Genomic DNA, 22,795 nt, shown 5'->3' with positions numbered 1-22,795 from the left:
AATAGTTCATTCACATCAAGAAGTGGTACGTACAATCATCACTACAGTTTCAAACATTTCCTTCATTTTCTTTTTTGTTAAAAGATCATTTTATTGGGGACTCTTAACAACTTATAACAATACATACATCAATTGTATTTAAGCATATTTGTACATACGTTGCCATTATTCTTTTCTGAACATATCTTTTCCTTCGTTCTTGTACTTATTGTCACTACCTTCCATTTCCCCCAACCCACCATACCTAACCTCAAGGAATATTAATGCAGTTACTTGCTCTATAGGTTTACTTATCTTGAATTTCACATACAGTAAAACATTTAAAGAATAAGAATACCGAAGTAAAACAAAATCCTCTATCAAAAAGAAAAAAATATTAATAAACTAGAACAAATTTACAGAATGATTAACTGTTAACAATACGTTAAATAACCACCCATTTATAGGAAAGTCACAATTGGATGTGTATCTGACTAGTCACAATCAATACAAGATACATCTTTATATAAATGTAACTGGGCAGGCAAAATTCCGTAAGATTCAGGTAAAATATGCACTGAGCCTTTTTGTAAAAACGAGGTTCTAAGCATCATTCAAGGAGCTCTGGTGGCATTTTTGGATAAGTATTGGGTGGTCACTGCGGTCAGTAGTTTGAACCCACCAGCAATACTATGGAGAAAGTTGAGGCTTTTTGCTCCTATAAAGATTGATAAACTGCCTCTATGGTCATGCTGAGTCAGAATTGACACACTGGTATGGCTTTGGTCTTTTTTGAAAGCACCATCTGGGATACTGAGCATATCAGTCCCTGGATAGACAGGAAAACAGGGCTTCGCCAAGCTCTCTACAGAGCAATATTTAAAAGATCTCTTAGGTTTATTTCCCACCCAAAAGACAGGATTAAAAAATCAGTAAGAAAACTTCTCGTCCTCACAATTTAATATCATGTCTGAATGACACAGGTTCTACCTACTTCGGATCAGCTATGCTGGTTTACTATTGTCACTGCTCTCCGCTTATACAGACTCAGCTTCAAGGTCATGTCCGAAGGGAGTACAACAGTATTCTCTCCCCTTGTGTGTTTTTCAGTTTTCCCTTCAAATTGCTACATTTTGTCAGAAAGTATTTTTTAAGATTATGTCATTAAAAATAAAGTTTATCATATTAGTGGGTGATTTGAATTTTGGGTTACACATTTTTCTGGGAGATTACATGTATTTTTTAAAAATAGAAATCTGTTTGATAGCCCATTTGCCAAGAGCTTTAATGGCCTCTCTACACACTACTTTAAAAATTAAGAAATTATAGTAACATTATTTCAGGCATGTAAAACGTACTGGTCATCCTTACTGTTAGCTTGATGCAAACGAGGTGAGTTCTAGCATTCTTGTGTTCCTTCATAGAACCACTATGTAGCAAGTCCTTAAGGTTGTTAAAGGACCTTAAAAGTTTATCAGGTAATAATTAAGAAGCAATGGCAGAAATATGTGGCTCCCACAACCTTTTGTAGGTGACCCCATAGGGCTTTTTGTGGGTTGCGTGTAGGGCTGCTAACCATGGGTCAGCAAAACCTTTCTGGTTAGGTTCTATTATCTCTAGGTTAGATCATTACACCACTTAAATTTAATACTTAGATACAATCAGAACTACTGATTTTAACAGTTTCATTGGCATATAATTCACATATCATACAATTCAATCATTCACATCAGGAAGAGTTGTACATTGTTTTAATTTTCTTTTCATTTATTTTAAAATTCCACCACATAGAACATATTCTTGAAATAGCTAAATTGCTAATTAAGTATTTCTAACAAATTCTAAATGTTCACACTAAGCCTGAAATCATCTCTTTCATCATCAGTAGTTACACATAACCCACATCTTAAAAGCTAAGCTTCAAAAGCCATATTATAATTTAAATGAAGTAAGTCTAGAGTTCCCAAGTTTCCCATGTGCCATCCATGAAAGTTCTGAAACTGAACACATGGGTCACTACACTTAATCCCTTCAGACCACTATTTCTTTTTATGTCTCTTAAGTTGTCCATTTCTCTTCTGTCCTTTCTTTTTCTTTGTAGTGAGACCTGCCTTTTCTCCAATAAATAAACTTTTAGAATGTCCTTGTACATGTTTTGAAGCAAAATGAAGTCCCTGCTTAGGTTTACTGATGTTCTTCAAGCCTGGAGTTGAATTTTGTTGCTTTAGTTTTTCTTTACTAGCAGAACGCATGACTCTAAGTTTTCTTCCCATTAGTTCAGAATTATTTAATTTCAGCGCCAGATGAACAGCATCAGTATTCTGAAATGGAAATAAGTTCATTTTACTAGAAACTCATCTGTAAATAAATAATAAAATCATTATACTAATAAGTATTAACTGTTTTCTAATTTGAATATACTCTTTCCTTATCTATACCTCAGTCCAATCCAGAATGTTTTTAGCATCTGTGTATTAAGTCATTCTGACAAACTACCCCAAGAAGCTCTCAAGATGCTTTGTAAAATGATCATATAAGTCACAATCCTATAGGTTTTATTTTTCTCCCCATAAAGTGAGGTGTTAATTCATACAGAATCTTTTAAACTAATAAGACTCCTCTTAATAGAAATTTGTAAAAGTCAAACTGTAGTAGTTGAATTGAAGGCAAGAAACTCTCCATTTTATTTCCTGAGAACTCTGATGCCTTCCAGCCATGATGGCATAATGGTGAATCCTTAGACTGCTAACTATAAAGGCCAGCGGTTTGAAACCGTAGGCTGCTCCATGGGAGACAGATTTGTAGTCTCGAAACCCATAGGAGCAGCCCCACCCTGCCCTATAAGGGTCACTATGGGTCTCCATGGACTCAATGGCAGTGGTTTTGGTTTTTGGAGAGTTCCTTTTAAATCCAAAGGTCTAGCAAGCTTTTGTTCATAAACGATTAAATGATAGTAATTCCTTACGGTTTGTTAACGAACCTTTGAAGTTTATCAGGTAATAATCAAGATGCAATGATAGAAACACATGGCTCCAACAACCTTTTTGTAAGTAACCCATAGAGTTTTTTGTGGGTGACCCGTAGGGCTGCTAACTGTGCGCTGGCAGTTTGAATATACCACTTGCTCTGAACGTAATAGTTTAGGCTTTATTTTGTTGTAATGATTTACTGCCTCCGATTGTAATATCATGAAATAGAATGGGTATGAATTGTTCAATAAAAACTTTCACTTAAATAAAAAAAGTTAAAAAAGAAAAACATTTAAAAATAAAAATATATAAATACCACCAAATAGGGGGGAATAAAAAGATTTAAAAAGGGGCCGGTTGCAATCCCAACTACGTGGACAGCACCCCCTCCCCACAGAATTTATTTCAGAGAACAGCACCGAAGCTACAGCTAAGGGAGAGAGACATATCTGATGAGAACCCACAGGAGCAAATGAAGGAAGAGGAAAACAGGGTGAACACATTCTGACCCACCAAGCCCTGAGGGCAATATTCCCACTCAGAGCAGCCAAAGCACAGAGAGGACCATAGGGCCAGCCCCACTATGAGACATGATGTCCCTCACTGACCCATAGCACAACGGAGGACAACACTAGCGACACTGCAGAAATTGGGCCCAATCTGACCTCACCACACTGAGGAGAAATACTGAGGGCATGCAACAGAACAGCAAGGGGTCATCTCCTCCCAGTGACCCTTCTATAAGGGGATATCCAGCAATCGGTGCAGCTTAGCAACGATGAAACATACAACCTTCCTCTAGTTCTTAAATGCTTCCTCCCCACCACTATCATGAACCCAATTCTACCTTACAAATCTGGCTAGACCAGAGGATGTACACTGGCACCTATAGGAACTGGAAACACGGAATCAAGGACAGATGAATCCCTCAGGACCAGTGGTGAGAGTGGCGATACTGGGAGGGTGGGGGGAAGGTGGGATAGAAAGGGGGAACCGATTACAAGGATCTATATATATCCTCCTCTCTGGGGCACAGACAATAGAAAAATGGGTGAAAGGAGATGTCAGACAGTGTAAGATTTGACAAAATAATAATAGTTTATAAATTATCAAGGGTTCATGGAGGAGAGAGCAAGGAGGGGGGAAAATGAGCTGATACCAAGGGCTCAAGTAGAAAGCAAATGTTTCGAGAATGATGATGGCAACAAGTGTACAAATGTGCTTGACACAATGAAATGTATGTATGGATTGTGATAAGAGTTATACAAGCCCCAATGAAATGATAAAAAAAGATTTAAAAAGTTAAAAAATACCTAACATTTTAAAATAAAACTATGTAAATGCAACAAAAAGGGTGGAATAAAAAACGTACTGCTTCAGAAACCCTCGGGAGCAATTCTATTCTCTCTTACAGGGTTGCTTTAAGTCATAATCAACTAAATGGCAGTATTTTTTGTGTCACAACTTTACTTTCTGAAAACCTGCTAAAGTACCTATCAAAGACCTAGGGGACACAGCAATTAACTGCCCAGCTCTTAGGTGACTACATTGGAACCCATCAGCTGATTCACTGGAAGAACAATGTGACACTATGCTTCTGTAAAAATTATAGCCTTAGAGGCAGTTCTACTCTGTCCGATAAGGTCACTATGAGTCAATTGACTTGATAGCAATCAATTTCATGACAATCAAGAGACTTAAACATGGTCAAATACTTTAAGGAAGTAATCCAAAATGCAGGCAAGCATTCAAAGAAAAATATATAACCAATGCAACTTGATTATTCTGGGGAAAAAAACACAACAGAAACCACGCTGCAAATTTCTAACATTAGGGGCAAAAACACAGTATAAACCAATGTTTCAAAAAAACCCAATGTTTCTCAGAGTGGGTGAGACCACCCCCGGTAGGGCAGTAGAACAATCCAAGGGAGCTGCAAAAGCAGGTACCTACACTATATCCTAACATATGGGATAGAGTAACAAAGTTTTCCATTCACAGGGGGAACTAATTTTTTTTTCCTTCTGAAAAGGGGTGATAAGACAAGTAAGTTTGGGAACCTAAATATAAACTATACCATTCAGCACAATATTCAAACGTAGCACAACGTAACATAAACAGATTGCAAAATTTCATAACAGATTTAAGTTCAACTGAAATGAAAAAGGCAAAAGAAAAAACGTAAGGGTTTTGAGAATGATGAGGGCAATGAATGTACAAAGGTGCTTTACACACTTGATGCATGTATGGATTGTGATAGGAGTTGTGTGAGCCCCTAATAAAATGATTAAAAAATAAATAAAAGAAAAACTGCAAGGGAACATGTTGATGATTGCCAAGGGACAGAAGACGCACATGCTCTGAGTATGTTTGTTTCTTAGAAAGTATTTCATCAAGTAAATAAAACATACTTTGTAAAAAGACTGAAATTTTCACCTCACTGAGCAAACTCAATTATTTTCACCATTTAGAGAAGGGAAAATTGAAACTGAGAATTGTGGTGCCTTCCACATCCAAAATCCAGAATATAGTCTAATAATATTACCATGAAGAAAGACGACCTAGAACACCTTTGTTTGAGGTACTTTTATAGCACCTATACCTTAGAACAGTAGATCATGAACTCAATTTCTTAGAGGTTGAAGATGAAAATGATAGCTATGACGCTACATGAAATGGTAATCGACGTCCCTTCCAGTTTGTTTTCAGAGGGTAGTGACAATGTACAGCTCGCCATACCTCAAACAGCACGTAGCCAAACCCTTTGCCCGCTCCAGTAACTTGGTCTCTCAAAATTCTCACAGCTACAATATTTCCACAATCCAAAAAGTGTTCTTCCACAGCAGATTCTTCAATTTCTAAAATCAAATTCAGTCAAAACAGAAGTCACAACTTGAAATATTCTTAGAAAGCTAGATTTTTTACTATTAAAGTGATTTACACATGGAAAACAACCACAAATTTTACTGCCATTAATTCTGACACATCCAAGGAAACAGAGGACAGCTGGGAGGCAAAGGGCATTTATAAAGGTCTAGATAAAGACATGTACATATGTAAATACTTTTATGAGGATGGGGAAATAGATCTATGTGCATATATTTGTAGGCTTAGTATTAAGGTCGCAGAAAGACATTTGGCCTCCACTCATACTCCCTCAATGTAAGAATATTTCTTCTATTAAATTGGCATTCTATGATGCTCACGTTCCTGACACAACACTCAAGACAAAGCAGGTTCATAAGCAAATGTGGCGAAGAAAGCTGATGGTGCCCAGCTATCAAAAGAGATAGCATCTGGGGTCTTAAAGGCTTGAAGGTAAACAAGCGGCCATCTAGCTAAGAAGCAACAAAACCCACATGGAAGAAATACACCAGCCTGTGTGATCACAAGCTATTGAAGGGATCAGGTATCAGGTATCATCAGAACAAAAAATCATTGTGAATGGGGGGTGTGGGGGGGGAGTGCAGACTGGTGATCCAAAGCCCATTTGTAGGCTACTGGACATCCCTACAGAAGGGTCGCAGGGTGGACACGAGCCAGTCAGGGTGTGATGTAGCAATGATGAAAAATACAACTTTTCTCCAGTTCCTAAAAGCTTCCTCTCCCCTCCCCCCCACTATCATGATCCCAATTCTACCTTGCAAGTCTGGCTAGACCAAAGGATGTACACTGGTACAGATAGGAACTGGAAACACGGAATCCAGGGTGGATGATCCCTTCAGGACCAGTGGTGTGAGTGGAGATACTGGGATGGTAGATGGAGGGTGGGTTAGAAAGGGGGAACCAATTACAAGGATCTACATGTGACCTCCTCCCTGGGAAGGACAACAGAAAAGTGGGTAAAGGGAGACATCGGGCAAGATATGACAAAATAAGAATTTATACATTATCAAGGGTTCATGAGGGAGTGGGGAGCGGGGAGGGAGATGAAAAATGAGGGATTGATGCTAGGGACTTAAGTGGAGAGCAAATGTTTTGAGAATGAAGAGGGCAATGAATGTATAAATGTGCTTTATACAACTGATGTATGTATGTATGGATTGTGATAAGAGTTGTATGAGCCTCTAATAAAACGATTAAAAAAAGTGGGCAATAAATAAGGAAGCCTGAAGAAAAAAGAATTCTGATTAGGGCAAAGACTGTACAGATGTGCTTTATACAATTGATGTATGTATATGTATGAACTGTGAAAAGAATTGTATGAGCCCCAATAAATTGTTAAAATAAAAAAAAATTAAAAAAAAAGAATTCTGACTCAGCAACTCTATGAAAAGCAAACAATGAAAAACCTCACTGACATCAAGTCAATGCCCACTAACAGTGACCCCATTGGGCAGGGTGGAACTGCCCCTGTGGGCTTCTGAGACTGTAACTCTACACAAGCTGACAGCCGTCTTTATTCTACAACCCTTTAAATAGTGCCCTAGAAATTAGTTCGTTTGTGTTGCATACTTCTTAAATTTAGTCTTACAGCATTCAATTATCAATTTTTATCCTCCCATTATTTTAATAATAAGCACGTAGTTTGTATAAAATGACTTACTGTAAGGGAGATTTCCCACAAATACTGATCTCTTGTCCCTCTGAAACAAAGAATTAAGAAGAAAAAAATCACACAAACATGTCATCTTGAAGTCCTCCCTTTGTTTCACCTCCTATTCAGACCTGATACTTGGCCTCCAGAATTAGCTATATACCTCTTCCTTGTTTGGGAGTCTGCTTACTTCATCTTCCTGCCTGGACTAGAGTGAAGGACACCTTTCATGGAGGAACTGTGATTATGCCATCACAAGGAGTGATGTTTTCACTGACAAATGGGAACACTCAAGAAAGGCTGGCTACAGCTGGAGTTAGCAAACTATATTTAAATGGCCAGATATTTAGCTTTGTAGGCTCTGTGGTCTCTGTTGAATGAAAGCAGCCAAAGACAATATGTAAATGAATGAGTGTTTATGTTCCAATCATACTTGATTTACAAAAAAAGCTGGTGGGTGGATTTGTCCCATGGATTTGTTGGTCATCCAATAAAAGCCAGTGCTTTCATCCAGTCTTTTACATTGCTCAACTATATCATGTTGACAGTGACAGAAATCAATTGTTTTTGTGACAAACTCTCCCAACCTATCCTTCATTTCCAGAGATCCTTAACAAATGCACAACTTGTCATTTTGGGCCCCTATTTAATGATTTAAAACACTGCTGGACAAAATACAGATCTCTCAGCATCACCAAAATGGGACTTCTTGAGTTGGCCTCGAGCTCTGCAACTGCACTTCTTGTCACTGTACCTTCCTTGTACTTTGTACTTTTCATCCATATCGAGATCTTGCTATTCCTTTGCTAAACTATATATTTCCATCATTCATGTCTACCTCCCTGGCTTGAATAATACCTACTCATCTCCTAGAACTCTTCCAGTGGGGACTTCCCTATATTTAGTGCCCCCTTCCTGTGCTAAAAGAGCACCCTACGCATTTATCCTTTACGAAGGGAGCTCAAAAAGTTCCATTCATTATCTTTTTCAATTGATTTTTCCACAAACTTTTTGAAGCCTTTTTCTATTTATCAAATTGTGGTCATCTACTAGTCTCCAGCTTTCCACTGTGAGTTCCTAAAAAAAACGGAGCCACTTTATGCCTGAGACAACTGTCAATTATGGCTCAGACTGACTCTATATCGGGGAGAACTGCTTCTCAGTGTTTCCAAAGCCCTAAGTCTTTATTTGTGCAGAAAGCCTACTCTCTCCCAAAGGGCAGCTGGTGGGTTTGAACTGCCAACTTTATGGTTAACAGCCTGTGTTAGTTTGACTGACTGATCTGGCTATTTATCTGGCTGCATTGCCTCAAGCCAGGGCAGAACCTTCAGCCTTTGTCTGCCATTTTGACCTCAATCAGCCTTTTTCTGGTGTCAGCTTGAAACTGATTGAAGGGGTGGAGGTTAGCCTGTCAATCAGGTCGCAGCTTGATGACCTCATTTGGAGGGACAAAGGAGATAAATAGCTCACTGGAGGTCACACACACACACTTCTCCCTGTCAGACATTCCTGTTGAGAAGCCACATCAAGCTATACTGATGGAACCCAAGACTTGGAGATGGAGGAGCCACATAGGGACCTATGCCAATACTGGGATGCTTCTACCACCACTGGATCCACAAGACTTTCCATCCACTGGCCTGTGACCTTTCTGCATTCTGTGTCATTGCATGTATTATGTGAGTTTGAAGAGGAATTTACAGTCTGGTATCAGACATATGAGCTAATTATCGGACTTATGGACTTGCTCAGGACTGGGCTGGGATGTTTTCTCAATATACGATCGCTCTTTTACATAAAGCTCTTTCTTATACACACGAGTGCCCATGATTTGTTTCCCTAGTCTACCCGGACTAATATACACCCCAATGCTGAGCCCACAGCCAGGCACAGAGGAGATAATCAAATAATATTTAGTGATTTATTTATTTAAATTTCTAACCTGAGTTAATAAAAAAACAGACCAGATAATCTCGAATGTACCTTCTGGCCCTACTATTATAAGGCAGAGACCGGCAAACTTTGGAGATGGAAGAGGCAATCCAGTACCTCAAAAGTTTAAAAATTATTTGAAAGCCATAAATATATTTTTAAAGCAAATGAAATTACCAATTTTTGAATAATATACTTCAAAGTGTTTCAATTTTACTTCAGAGCTACATGTATGTACCAAAGGAGCTGTATATGGCTACTGAACCGCAGTTTGCAAACCCCTCTCTAAAGGGGTATTAATCTATTAACCGGGGGTAAGGGAAGTATTCAAGCAGAAGAGACTACATCTTGAAATCAATGTTGACTAAAAAGCTTTCTGCAACTCTAAGTACCACTGCTGTTACCACAGGAGAGAGCAATCTTTTGTGCTGTCCCTTACACTCTTCACAACAAGTCCACATCCTTTGCTTCTCAGCAAAAAGTTAGAACAAGCTATTTTTTTCCTACTAGGCTATGCAGTTATTTTTAAAAATTACATATTACTTACAGATGCAGTCTGAGATGCAAGATCAACTCTAACACGAAACCCATCTGCAATTTGGGTCCCATTTCTAAAAATACAAGGTAGAGAGGGGTGTTAAAAATGTACATAAACACTGAAGATATGGGCACTATAGCAAAAGATGGTGAAGAAATCAGAGAGTGCCTGGCTATTAGAGCGGAGTCTGGTTATCTTATAGGCTTGTTTTAAAACAAGCAGACATCTGAGTGACATGTCAGCTAAATTCACAAGGAAACAGCCTGGGTGATCCCAGGACTGTAAATTAAAAATTCCGAGATCAGAGTAGAGAACAATATTAGAAATTGAAAAAAAAAAAACAGAAAAAGAAATTCAAATCTGAACCTCCAATTTGCGAAAGGCTAGGGATGACATCGAAAGCCTAATTCCATTTGCATAGTCCCCAAATGGATTATGCCTCTAGTAAATTCTCTGACCACTGACCAAAGATTGGAGCACTCAGCCTATCGGACAAAGGGTACTGGAAAGTGGATTGAAGCAGACATAATTAGGTTAAAATTGAACAATTTATCATTTATTCTCCCTTTTGACCCATTTTAAATTTGTTCTATTTTTTAAAATTCTTTGCTTTCTTTCCAATTTGGGTTTTTCTGTTGTATTTCGTTATTTTTGGTTTTTATGTCTTTGTTTTGTATGTTTTTCTGGCCATGAAATCCAGGATAGGCAAATCCACAAAGACGGTAACTGGATCAATAGCTTCTTAGGGTAATGGAAAGGAGAGACTGGGGGAAATGAGGAGCTAATGACTACAAGAAAGAACATATGTTCTAAAAATTGACTGTGGCGATGATTGCAAAATTTCTTTGTAATATAATTAAACCTCTGACTTGTATAATATGAATTTATAACTTTTAAAGTCTTTAATGCTTTTATTAAAACAGTAATATGTCTAGAGTAAAATTAAAGAATAAAAAAATGTACCCAAACATGCATAAACAATAATTCTGTTCAAATTTTGAATAGATAAGATTATCTTTTTTGGGTGAAGGGAGAAGCCGAACAGTATAAGATATGACAAAATAATAATTTATAAATTATCAAGAGTTCATGAGGGAGGGGGAAGCAGGGAGGGAGGAGGTAAATGAGGAGCTGAGGCCAAGGGCTTATGTGGAAAGCAAATGTTTTGAGGATGATGAGGGCAATGAATGTACAATGTGCTTTACACAATTGATGTATGGATGGATTGTTGTAAGAGTTGTATATGCCCCTAATAAAATGATTTAAAAATTTTTTTAAAAGATTACCTTTTTAATGCTTTTATAGCAGCACTGTCGTCCTTAAACACAACGTAAGCATTAATAGTTTTCTGATCGGGATGAATTTTACGTCTAACACACACAAAAAAATTAATTATTAACCTTGAAATCACTTTAAATCACAAATTTAAATAACTAATATTTTTCTACTTTCAATGCACACAAGAAAATATTGGGGGAATTTTCACTCTTTGAATATATAGCAATAATGCAAAAAGTAACACATATACAGACATTGGCCCAAATATGTGATCCACCCCTTCTTAGAAATCATGATGGGTCCCTGGTTCGTTCCCGGGTTTCGGCACCCAAAAAAAAAAAAAAAAGAAATCATGATGGTAAAAACAAAACAAAAACCCCTACACAATCAAACAGAAGTGAAGGAGTCTGGAGAAATTGCAGGTCCAAAACCCAGGTGAAGATGACTGGACAATCCCTCACAGAAGGGCCATGCGAAAGGATGTTAAATCCAGGATGCAAGATAGCACTGATGAAACACACAGCCATCTTCTACTTCTTTAATATTCCCTCCCTTCACTATCACGGTTCTTGTCTTACCTCATTAACCTAGTTAGACATGAGTATGCTCAAATGTACAATTAAGATCATGTGATAAGTGAAAGCCAAGATAGTTAACACTTCAGAAACATTAACAGGAGTAATGATTCCCTGAGGGGAGGGGAAGAGGGGGAGAAAGGGAGAGAAGGTAAAGCTGATAGAAATGATGACTGTATAATTCCACTTGAGGGGAACAAATTACAGAATTGTAGGTAAATGGATATATTGGATGGTGTAAGACAGTGGTTCTTAACCTTCTTAATGCTGCGACCCTTTAATACAGTTCCTCATGTTGTGGTGACCCAAACTATAAATTTATTTTGGTTGCTACTTTGTAACTGTAATTTTGCTGTTATGAATCATAATGTAAACATCTAATATGCAGGATGTTTTTCATTGTTAGAAATTGACCATAATTAAACATAATCAAGCCTAATGATTAATCACAAAACAATATGTAATTATATATTGTGAAATATTTATGTGTTGTCCGATGGACTTAAGTGACCCCTGTGAAAGGGTTGTTCGACCTCCAAAGGGGTTGCAACCCACAGGTTGAGAACCGCTAGTGTAAGACATGAGTCGTAATAAAAATAATGTATAACATATATAACAACAATAAGGGTTCCTGGGTGAGGGAAGGAGGGCATAAAGGGAGTTGATAGCAAAGAGCTCAAGAAGAATGAAAATGTTTTGAAACTGATGGTGGCAACAAGTGTATAAGCACACTTGATTTAACTGAATTATGAATTGTAACATCTGTAAGAGCTTCCAATAAAATGATTAAAAAGGAAGAAAAATGGGTCAGATAGGATGACAATAAAAAAGAAAAAGAAATCATGACGGTGATAGAATTGGTGGCAGACCACCAATAAGGCATTAATCCTTGGGAACTTTAAGGATAGAAACTCTAGGGTAGGAATTTAGACAGATAAACATCCTAAATTCTTGGAACAGACTGTAAATTAAAGAAAGATAGGGAGGGAATCCCATTGATTAAACTAGACTCAAAAGAAAATGACCAACTATGAAACCAAAAGACAAACTCACTGCCAGTGAGTGGATGTCAACCCATAGCAACCCTATACGGCAGGGTACAACTGCCTCAGTGAGTGTCCGAGACGTTAACTGTTTACAGAAGTAGAAAGCCATGTCTTTCTCCTAAGAGCAGCTGGTAGTTTCACACTGCAGACCTTGGGCACCAGCTGTGTCTAGGAATCCGTATTTGGGTAGTAAAACCACAGACACACAGACAATGAATGATCCTATAGTCATAGGTAGCAGTGGGTGCATGGCTGTTCGCTTTGGAGGGAGGGCTTGTACTGAGGGTCACACAGATGTCTAGATTACTCACCTTTTAATAATTCACTAAATACACATTTTGTATAGTTTCCTATATGTGCATTTTATTTTACAGTAATCACGGGAGGGAAAATTCTAAATTACCTTTCACTTATGTTAGTGTGTGTGTGAGAGAGATGCAACTACGACTAGAGTGTCTAGTCCTTAATGTTTTCAGGGATTGGGGTCATGCTGGTAGCTACTAGTTCTCACAGTAATTTGTGAAGGCAATGATGAAGAAAGTACTTTTGAGCAGAAATTGGGTCAAAGGAACCCTGATGACACAGAGTCGAAGGCACTGGGTTGTTAATAAAAAGGTTCAAGCCCACCAGTTGCTCTACAGGGGAAAGACGTGGTAGTTATCTTCCACAAAGTTTAGTCTTATAACCCTTATGTGGCCGTTCTGCTGTGCCCTTTAGATTGCTATACGCTGCAATCTACTCCACACTAGAGGGGAAAATTTACATAAACACAATACAATTTTGAGCCAAACCCCCCTCCCTGCTCACAGACAGTGGGCTATCACTCCAAGTGGACCGTGTGTGCTTCTCCCTAGTGCTCCCAGTAATGCAGTCTCAGCAGGCTCCTGAACAGGGTCACGTTGCCCACTCCAGATCTCTTATTTTAGGGCTTCAAACATTAATTTTTCCCATTCTGGTTATCGTGACAAATCACACACACTGTAAAACTAAGGCCTGTTTCTATTTCATTTCCTCAGGAAAGAACCAAATCAAATTGGTCTGTAAAACTGGTTCAAGTCTTGCTTAAAGTGCAAATTAAAATTGTATTTTATTTAAGTTGGGCATTCAAAACCTAGAGACTGAATATTTAACAGATAAAGGTCTTATATTCAGAATATATAAAGAATACTTTACAACTTAATAATAAAATAATCTATTCCAGTATTTTCTGTAATAGCAACCAAACAGAAAACCAACAAGCTTCCATTAATAGAAAACTTGCTAGAAATAAATTTTGGAACACCTTCAAGAATATATAGTAAAACCCACTAATGAGTTGACTGCCATTCACAGCAACACTAAAATGTTCTAAAAAGGAATGTCGGAAGCACTTTTTATACCAATACAAACTTTCAAATTACAATTATGTGAGTGGGGGGAATATGGAATAATATGTAGAATATGCTAACATTTTATCAAAAAAGTAATGTGTGTAACTTTTTCTAGAAAGTATGTGTGTGTGTGTTGGAGGGTGTTCCTATTGATTGCTAAATGCATGAAATATCTCTAGAAGGCTACACGATAAACTGAAATAGCAGTGGCCTATGGGGTAGAGAAAAAGTACAGGGAAGAAACTTTTTATTGCATTTTTTTTTTGGAACCACTACTTGATTGCTTATTCAGATAATTCAATTGTACATTAAAAAATGGGGAGAATCAATGGCAACCAGAGTAAGAAAACTCCATTTTAGCTACCACTGTTATATACTTCTATCAGAATCTCGTTTCTACCAAAATTTATGCTTCCGGGTTTTAGTTACCTCATGTAAAAATAAAAGCTTGAATGCCCACCCATAGCACCCACCCCCTAGCAAAGAAGGGCTGCTTCTTACCAAGTTTTCTTCCTTAAACAGCATGCAAAATGACATTCATACAAGAGGGCCTAAATGTTTGGCAGCCTCAGCAGACATTATTATAGACATCATTAAAGACTTACAACCTATGCCCAACATTATGACACTTATAGAGAAAAAACCCAGCAAGACCTGGCCTGCCAAATATAGCTGATTCTTGAACAATACAGGTTTGAACTACATAGGTCCACTTACAAGCAAATTTTAAAGTTATTTCCACATAGGCAACTAATCTTTCTAGTGAATTTCATATTTTTATCCTGATTAGTGCAATAATGTAAATTTTGAATAATTCCATGGGATCCAAATGAAATGCCTATAGTGATATTAGAAATGCTCCCAAGAAGCATAAAAAAGTCTTGATATTACAAGAAAATGCTGAATTGCTTGATATGTACTACAGGTTGAAGTCTATAACTATGGTCGCTTGCCATTAGAAATGAATCCAGCATAAAGACCATTATTAAAAAAACAGAAACTCCTGAAGCCACCATTGCCGTTACACCATCAGGTGCGAAGACTTCGCAATTTTTACAAATAACGTTTTGTGTTGGAAATACAACTTTTATGAGCATGCAGTATAAAACATATAATACATAAAGTGTATTAGTTAACTGTTTATATTCTAGGTAAGGTCAACAGTAGACCTCTAGTTTAGTTTTGGGGCAGTCAAGTTATTTGTAGATTTTTGACTATTGATAGGAAAGGGTATAACTGACAACTATAATTACAAGTTAGAAATTGACCTAGAAAAGAACTTGCTCTTATGTCCAAAGGGGCAGTTGCAACTAACCCAGTATGCCAGCAAGGATCCCTAACTATTATAAAAGACAGATGTAATTATTTTACATCATTTTATGTATCATTGAGGTAAAAAAAAAGGGGGGGGGCTGAATAGGAAACCTTGCATAAAGCTGTAGATCAATGAAAAAAGACAATGTCTTAAAATAAAGAGAGGAAATAAAATTATATATCTCATCTTTGGCCATGGTTTCAAAAAAGGGGGTTGGGGCCCTGAGAATTTGCACCTGTTATTCTAGCAATATAGTCCAAAAACTTCTACAGAGAACTTAAAGCAGTCTCTAGCTGGTGGCCTTCCCATGAGACCGAAGCAAACAGCATTCCTCTCTAAGAAAACTTAACTTCGGCCCAGGTCCCCAGAACTATGAGGCATTGTTGGATTTGAAGATATTATCATGATTTTATACATGAGAAAATATGACTTGATACTGATGAAATACAGTATTTCTGACTTGTACTGGAAAACTCTGGACATAATACTGTATTTCTTCCATCTAAACACTGTATCATAGGTTCCCAAACTTACTTGGCCTATCACCCTGTTTCAGAAAAAAAAAAATTACTCAGAACCTTCCACTGGCAATTAAAGACATTTATACTATAATAGCTCACAACCTAGAATCAAGGATAGCATACGTTTTTGCAGCTCCCCCACACCAGGGGGCAGTGTCACTTATTTTGGAAACGCTGCACTATATACTCCATTAATGAACAAGCTTGAAACTTCTCACCGCATTTTTCAAGTACAAAAATAAGTTTACATTATATTCTATGACCCTACATTTTATATCAAGCCTTAACGATGAACATCTTACAAATAAAAGCATTTATCACTAAAGCTACCCAAAAATAGTCAAAAAGACATGTTAGCCAATAAATAAAGCTCCACAAAAATCATTAACAAAATAATCTCAACTTTTAACTAAAACAAAAGAACTTAATATTATTACCTCTCTGAAAACTTACTTTATGGCTGCCAATTTTTTGGATAAAGTTCCCTCTGCTGGAATCTTTTAGAAGGAGGAGGAGGAAAACAATATTAAAGAAAATTCAGCATTTGAACTTAATCCCAAATTTATTAAATTCTAATTAAACTTTAAATATTTAACTGATACGCTGTAAAAACATTCTAGGAGAATAATCTAACCAGAAACACCTGTACTCGGCTACATGGAAAGGAGCCCTGGTGGAGTAGCACATATGTATTAGGCGGCAGCTATTCCTCCAGAGAAAGATGAGGCTTTCTACTACTGTAAAGATTTCAACTCTTGGAAATCCATTGGAGCAGTTCTTCTCTCTCTTATAGGTCACTATGAGTCAGGATCAATTCCACAGCAGCAAAAAACTATATGAATGGGACCTTGTGACTTAAAACTTTCAATGACAATGTCATACTCATACTTAACAGGCAGTGAAACAGATAATCTACACAGAAGTTACATAGAAGTACAGGCAATGGTACCTTAATCAGTATCAGATGCCTCACGGAGGCTCTAGTTATGATGAGATACTGATGTCATGTGCAAAATATGAGTAAAATCCTTTATGAGTGTCAAAAAAAGCAACCTTTCCAAATTGGTATTTTATCTTTAACGTGATTTTAAAATATGAATGACAAAAAAATCCAATCTGCTGTACAGCAGATGCTGACTCATAGTGACCTTATAAGATAGAACTGTCCCTGTGAATTTCCAAGACTGTAACGATTACGGGAGTAGAAATCCTTGGAGAGTAGCTAGTGGTTTAGAACTTCAAACCTTTCAGATCATAGCCCAATGAGTAACCACTCTGACACTAGGGTTCCAAATGAATGACAGTCATTAAAAAAAAAAAAGTACTGGGACTTTTCTGTGTGCTAAGACTGAGAGTATTAATGACTAAATATAATAGAGGGCAATAATGTACAGAAAAAAATATATCATCTAATGGCATAAAGTACCAAAAACTCAAGTGAAAAACACATCGTACCTCGATGGGCAAAATGAGCCTACCAAGAGGATTCTGAAAATAGATGAAAGAACTAAGCAAAAGGACTAAAAAAACCTAACAAGACAAGTAAACTCACTGTACTGAGTTGATTCTGACTCACACTGACCTGAGAGAGTAGAACTTCCCTGTAGGTTTCCAAGGCTGTAAACTTTTATTGGGGCAGAAAGCCTCATCTTTGCCTTGCAAAAGGACCAAAGTGGTCAATAAAGAAAGGCAGCTACTTGTCTGGGGCACTATTCATGTGTAGAGGAAAGCAGAACTGGTGGTAAAGCTCAACAAGTATTGTGGGGCCACCACGTGAACTGTTAAGTAGGCACGGAGGACATTACATTACTAGCAGTGAGAATAATTTAAACGTTTTAGATAATTTTACCAATATTTAAGGAGTATAATGTGCCAGTGCTGCGGACTGGAAGATAATCAAGGCAAATAAGGTTATTTATAACCAGTTTTCAGTTTGGTGAGGTAGACAGTGTCACCAACATTTACAAAGGATACTAAGCACTGTAACAAAGGATAGGGTGTTAGAGTGTGCACAGCAAGGTCGCCAAACTTAAGGATAAGGGACAGGAAGCATCAGTGCAGCTTTCCTAAAGTAATAGCAAGGAGTGTGATAGCATAATAGCAAGGAGTGTGAGTGTGAATAATAATGTGGTTTGGGAGTAGTGGAGAGAAAGAGCTTAGGAAAAAGTACTTTAGGAAAATTAAATTGACATTAGTATGTTGGATAAAGTAGACTGGAGGTAAGATCCATAAGGAATCACTGCAATTATCTGGCAGGAGGTATTATGAATTTAGGTGGGAATATGTAAATAGGGTGGCTTATCTAGGGAAGGCACCATAAATGGAAAAAACTTCCAAAGGTAAAATGACGATGGCCAAATATGTATAAATGTGCTTGACATAATAGATGAATGTATGTATAAGAGATGTAAGAGCCCACCCCCAATAAAAGTATTAAAAAAAACTTACAAAGGTGAGTAAGTATGTAGTCTAAGTGTAACTAAGACATATTGGTGGTGGTGATGGTTATAAATAGAAAATCATTGGGCAACATAGATTAATTTTGGGGGTAGTCTCAGGTTAAGTAGATTTGTTAAAGCTAGGGTGCAAATAGACCATCCTAGTGAGTGGGTTAGGTAGGGATTTGTTACATGGACTTGTGACCAAGAAGGACAGGCAAAATGTGTATGAAAAAAGTGGGAAACAAACACCTTGAAAGCCAGTATGAAGACTGTATCACAACTCTGGGGAATATCTACTTTTAGAGCAGTGGATAATTCTGTATGACCCAAGAGCACCGGCAATGCCTGAGGAGGGAGAGTGAGAGCGCTACTAATATTTAGTGGCCAGGATGTTATTAAACATCCTACAGTGCATAGGACAGCACTTAGAACAAATTAATCCATCTCACAATGTTAACAGTATAAGGAACAACATAAGAGATGTCAGAATCACAGAATGAACATTTCCTGTGTTCTAATACAAATTAATTACATTGAAAATAAAAAACCAAAAAATTAGTATTCAAGAATATAAACCATAGTGGAGCAGTGGTTAAGCTGCTACCTTGGAACAAAATGTGGCTAGTCTTCTTCCATAAAAATTCCAGCAGTGGAAACACTATAGGGCCTTTTCATCTGTCCTACAAGGGTACAGTGAGTGAGTCAGAATAAACTTAATAGCAATGGGTTTGGTTTTTGGAATTTGAAGTCAAGTGTGGAGTTAAAAAGCAAAACAAAACAAAAATATAAGTAAGACTAACAAAGCATATTTTTTACTCTCCAAGGAATAAGACTACAGAATGTTTACCTGGTAAAATAAAATACTGCTCACTTCTAAAATGTTTTAACATTAAATTGATTTCATTAAACAAAGCGTCATCTATAAGGCATCATGCAAAATATATATATATATATGTATATATATATACATACACTATAGTGAATGAAGGGGAAAGTGCAGAGTGGAGACCCAAGGCTCATTTGTCGGCCACTGGAGATCCCCTCATAGAGGGGTTTAGAAGAGGAGATGGGTCAGTCAGGGTGCAATGTAGTACCGATGAAAAACACAGCTTTCCCCCAGATCCTGGATGCTTCCTCCCCTCAACTACCATGATCCGAATTCTACCTTGCAGGACCGGATAAGGCAGAGTTTGTACATTGGTGCATATGGGAGCTGGAGGCACAGGGAATCCAGGGTGGACAATACCTCCAGGACCAAGGGTGTGAGGGGCGATGCTGGGAGAGTGTAGGGTGAGTGGGTTGGAAAGGGGGAACTGATTATAAGGATCTACATGTGACCTCCTCCCTGGGAGATGGACGGCAGAGAAGGGGGGGAAGGGAGACTCCGGATAGGGCAAGATATGACAAAATAACAATCTATAAAATATCAAGGGCTCGTGAGGGAGGCGGGAGCTAGGAGGGAGGGGAAAAAAAAGAAGAAAAAAAAAAGAGGACCTGATGCAAAGGGCTTAAGTGGAGAGCAAATGCTTTGAAAATGATTAGGGCAAAGAATGTACGGATGTGCTTTATACAATTGAAGTACGTATATGTATGGATTGTGATAAGAGTTGTATGAGCCCCTAATAAAATGTTTTTAAAAAAAGCGTCATCTGACTATGCTTAGAGGATCATTGTTGTTGACACCAATCAAACAAACTTTGCATAGTGGATCAATATAATACATACAATGGGAATATATTGGTTCTATATAAGATAAATGATGGGAAAGCATGAGTCTGGAAATGCTATTCAATAATTATTACTTCTCTGTCTACTAAATAGACACAACAAATAAATGTCACCCATCCACATTGCAAAGGATACTAATTGGCTTTAGAAACAAAAAATAGAATTTTATTATTTAAGCTCATTAAACTGCTTAATAAAGTTAAAGAGACAGCAAGAGATGAGATATAAAAGCAAGTCTACTTTGGAGCTAGATTTATAAGCTGTTGATTCAAAGATTAAAGTCAAGTGCTACTCCCACTAATACAGACGTTAGTAGTCTGATTTAAATGCATTAGTTTTAGGATTTTGCAATGTAAGGTAAGGGGGAATGACACATACCAGAGAGCGGAATCGTACAGATTCGATTTGTCCATACTCTTTAAAAAAAGACTTCAGCTTCTAAAAAAAAAACACAAATGAACAAAACTTTTAGTCCATCAATTAAGTGGTACAAAAATGAATTAAGTAAAATTGCTTACTTTTTATTTTAGTATATGTGCTGCCAAAGCGAGCACTAGTTTCTATTTAAAATTAATAAATCAGACTTTATTTTTAAAAACCAAAGTAGTCTCTGTTAGATAAAAACTAGTGAAACATATACAAAAAGAAGGCACAATTAAAGTTCCTATTAACGAGCAGAGGAAGAGCCAGCATCTACCAGCGAAAATCCACTAGAAGGAATATCCTGTAATTCCTTGAAGCAAGAATATTAACATAAAGTAGATATACATATATATGGAGAGAGACATACTAGGGGTACACCCCCTTCCCATAAAAAAAAAAAACACACACAATGGAGAAACATTCTGCTCAGGGGTCTTTTTCAGTATGCATTTTTCCCAGCTGGATGAGAACTGAGCAACTCGCTCTGAGTTTGTGCCCCCAGTGGTGTCACCTTGGAAACTTCTCTCTGGTCACAGTGAACTTTTTCCTAAAAGCAGTTTCACTTAACCCAGTACTTTGTGATGGCCAATTTAGAACAGTGTGCGGTGTTTCCGCTTAGGAAAATTGCCGCAGAAACTGCTGTGATGTTGAACACAGCTTACAAGGACAGCGCTACGGGAAACACTCGAGTGTATGTGTGGTTTTCTCATTTCCAAAGAGGTGGAATGTGCTCGAAAACCTACAAGGGACCACTGAAGAGATGGGGAAGTTATCTGGACTACCTTGGAGCTCAGTTCAGCGAATTTTAGTGCAAGAGTTGGGAATGAGAAAGGTCACGGCAAAATTTGTGCCGTGGGTCCTGACTCCCCAGAAAAAACAGCTTCGAGTGGAAACATGCTGTGCTTTCAAAGAACAGCTCTGAAGTGACTCCAGACTTTTCTCCCAATGACATTACTGGTGAGGAGACATGGTGCTACCTGTACACTTACAACCCCCAAAGCAAACATCAATCAAGTCAGTTGAAGCCATTGTCACCTCACCCCCAAAATGCTCATCAAGTAAAAACATACACCAAGAAGATGCTCAAAGAAAAAAGGGGAAATATAGGTGCTATCCAGTCAGTCCTAAACCATCATGAACCTACACACAACGAAACACTACTCGATCCTGTGCAATCTTTACAACCGTTCCCATGTCTGAGTCCATTGTTGCAGCTGCTCTCAATCCATCTTGTCGAGCCCCTTCCTCCTTTAGGCTGTCCCTCCACTTTACCTAGCATCAGGTCCTTCTCCAAAGACTGCTCTCTCCTGACAATATATCCAAAATATGTAAGAGGAAGTCTTTCCATCCTTGCCAACAAGGAGCACTCTGGTCATACTTCTTTCAACACAGATTGGTTTGTCCTTTTACAAGTTCATGGTATTTTCAATATCCTTCTTCAGAACCAATTCAAATAATCAATTCTTCTTTGGTCTTCCTTATTCAATATCTAACTTTCTTTGAAATCCCGTGGGGCTGGCTGGTGATTTTGAATCAATATCTAACTTTCACACGCATATGATGCAATGGAAAATGCCAGCTTAGGTCAGGCACACCTTGATCCTCAAAGTAATGTCCTCGGTTTCCAATACTCTCAAGAGGACTTGTGCAGCAGATTTACCTAAGGCAACACATCTTTTAAAGTCTTGACTGCTGCTTCCATGAGCACTGATAGTGAATCCAAGCAAGACAAAATCCTCGATGACTTGAACCTTTTCTCCATTTTTCATGATGTTACCTATTTTGCTTTTACTTCTAAAGATCTTTTTCCAATAGTTTTACTGGCACATAATTCTCATATACAATTCAATAGTTCCTTCATATCTCCAGTTTTAGAATATTTTCTTCAGTCTTCTACTCATCATTATTATTAGTTCCCCATTTCCTCCCTTCCTTCCCTGCTATAACTCCAAAGAATCATTAAACTAGTAACTGTCTTTTTATAGCTTTACCTATCCTGGATTTCATATACAGAAAAAAATAAAATTTTTTTAAATTGCAAAGTAAAACATAAAATCTTGAATAAAAAGGAAGTAGTTAATATTAAAAAGTAGAACAAATTTTAATGGATCACAAGGGAGAAAAAATGATAGGATGCTAAATT

At 37.6% G+C, this 22,795-nt stretch overlaps 1 protein-coding gene across 1 annotated transcript in view; it reads right to left on the bottom strand.

Moving 5' to 3' along the window:
* Positions 1–22,795, bottom strand: part of RBM34 (RNA binding motif protein 34) — a 37,921-nt gene continuing 15,126 nt past the window's right edge. The window contains exons 5-11 of the mRNA XM_075532265.1: positions 20,608–20,667; positions 16,514–16,557; positions 11,242–11,325; positions 9,965–10,028; positions 7,495–7,534; positions 5,688–5,806; positions 1–2,300 (exon numbers count right to left, since the gene is read on the bottom strand). Coding sequence (XP_075388380.1) covers positions 2,019–2,300; positions 5,688–5,806; positions 7,495–7,534; positions 9,965–10,028; positions 11,242–11,325; positions 16,514–16,557; positions 20,608–20,667 — 693 coding nt within the window. The 3' untranslated portion in view covers positions 1–2,018. The remainder of the gene's footprint in view (positions 2,301–5,687; positions 5,807–7,494; positions 7,535–9,964; positions 10,029–11,241; positions 11,326–16,513; positions 16,558–20,607; positions 20,668–22,795) is intronic.

This window comes from Tenrec ecaudatus, chromosome 1 (genome assembly GCF_050624435.1).
Source record: "Tenrec ecaudatus isolate mTenEca1 chromosome 1, mTenEca1.hap1, whole genome shotgun sequence".
Lineage (NCBI taxonomy): Eukaryota > Metazoa > Chordata > Mammalia > Afrosoricida > Tenrecidae > Tenrec > Tenrec ecaudatus.
This window is presented reverse-complemented; position numbering and strand designations above follow the sequence as displayed.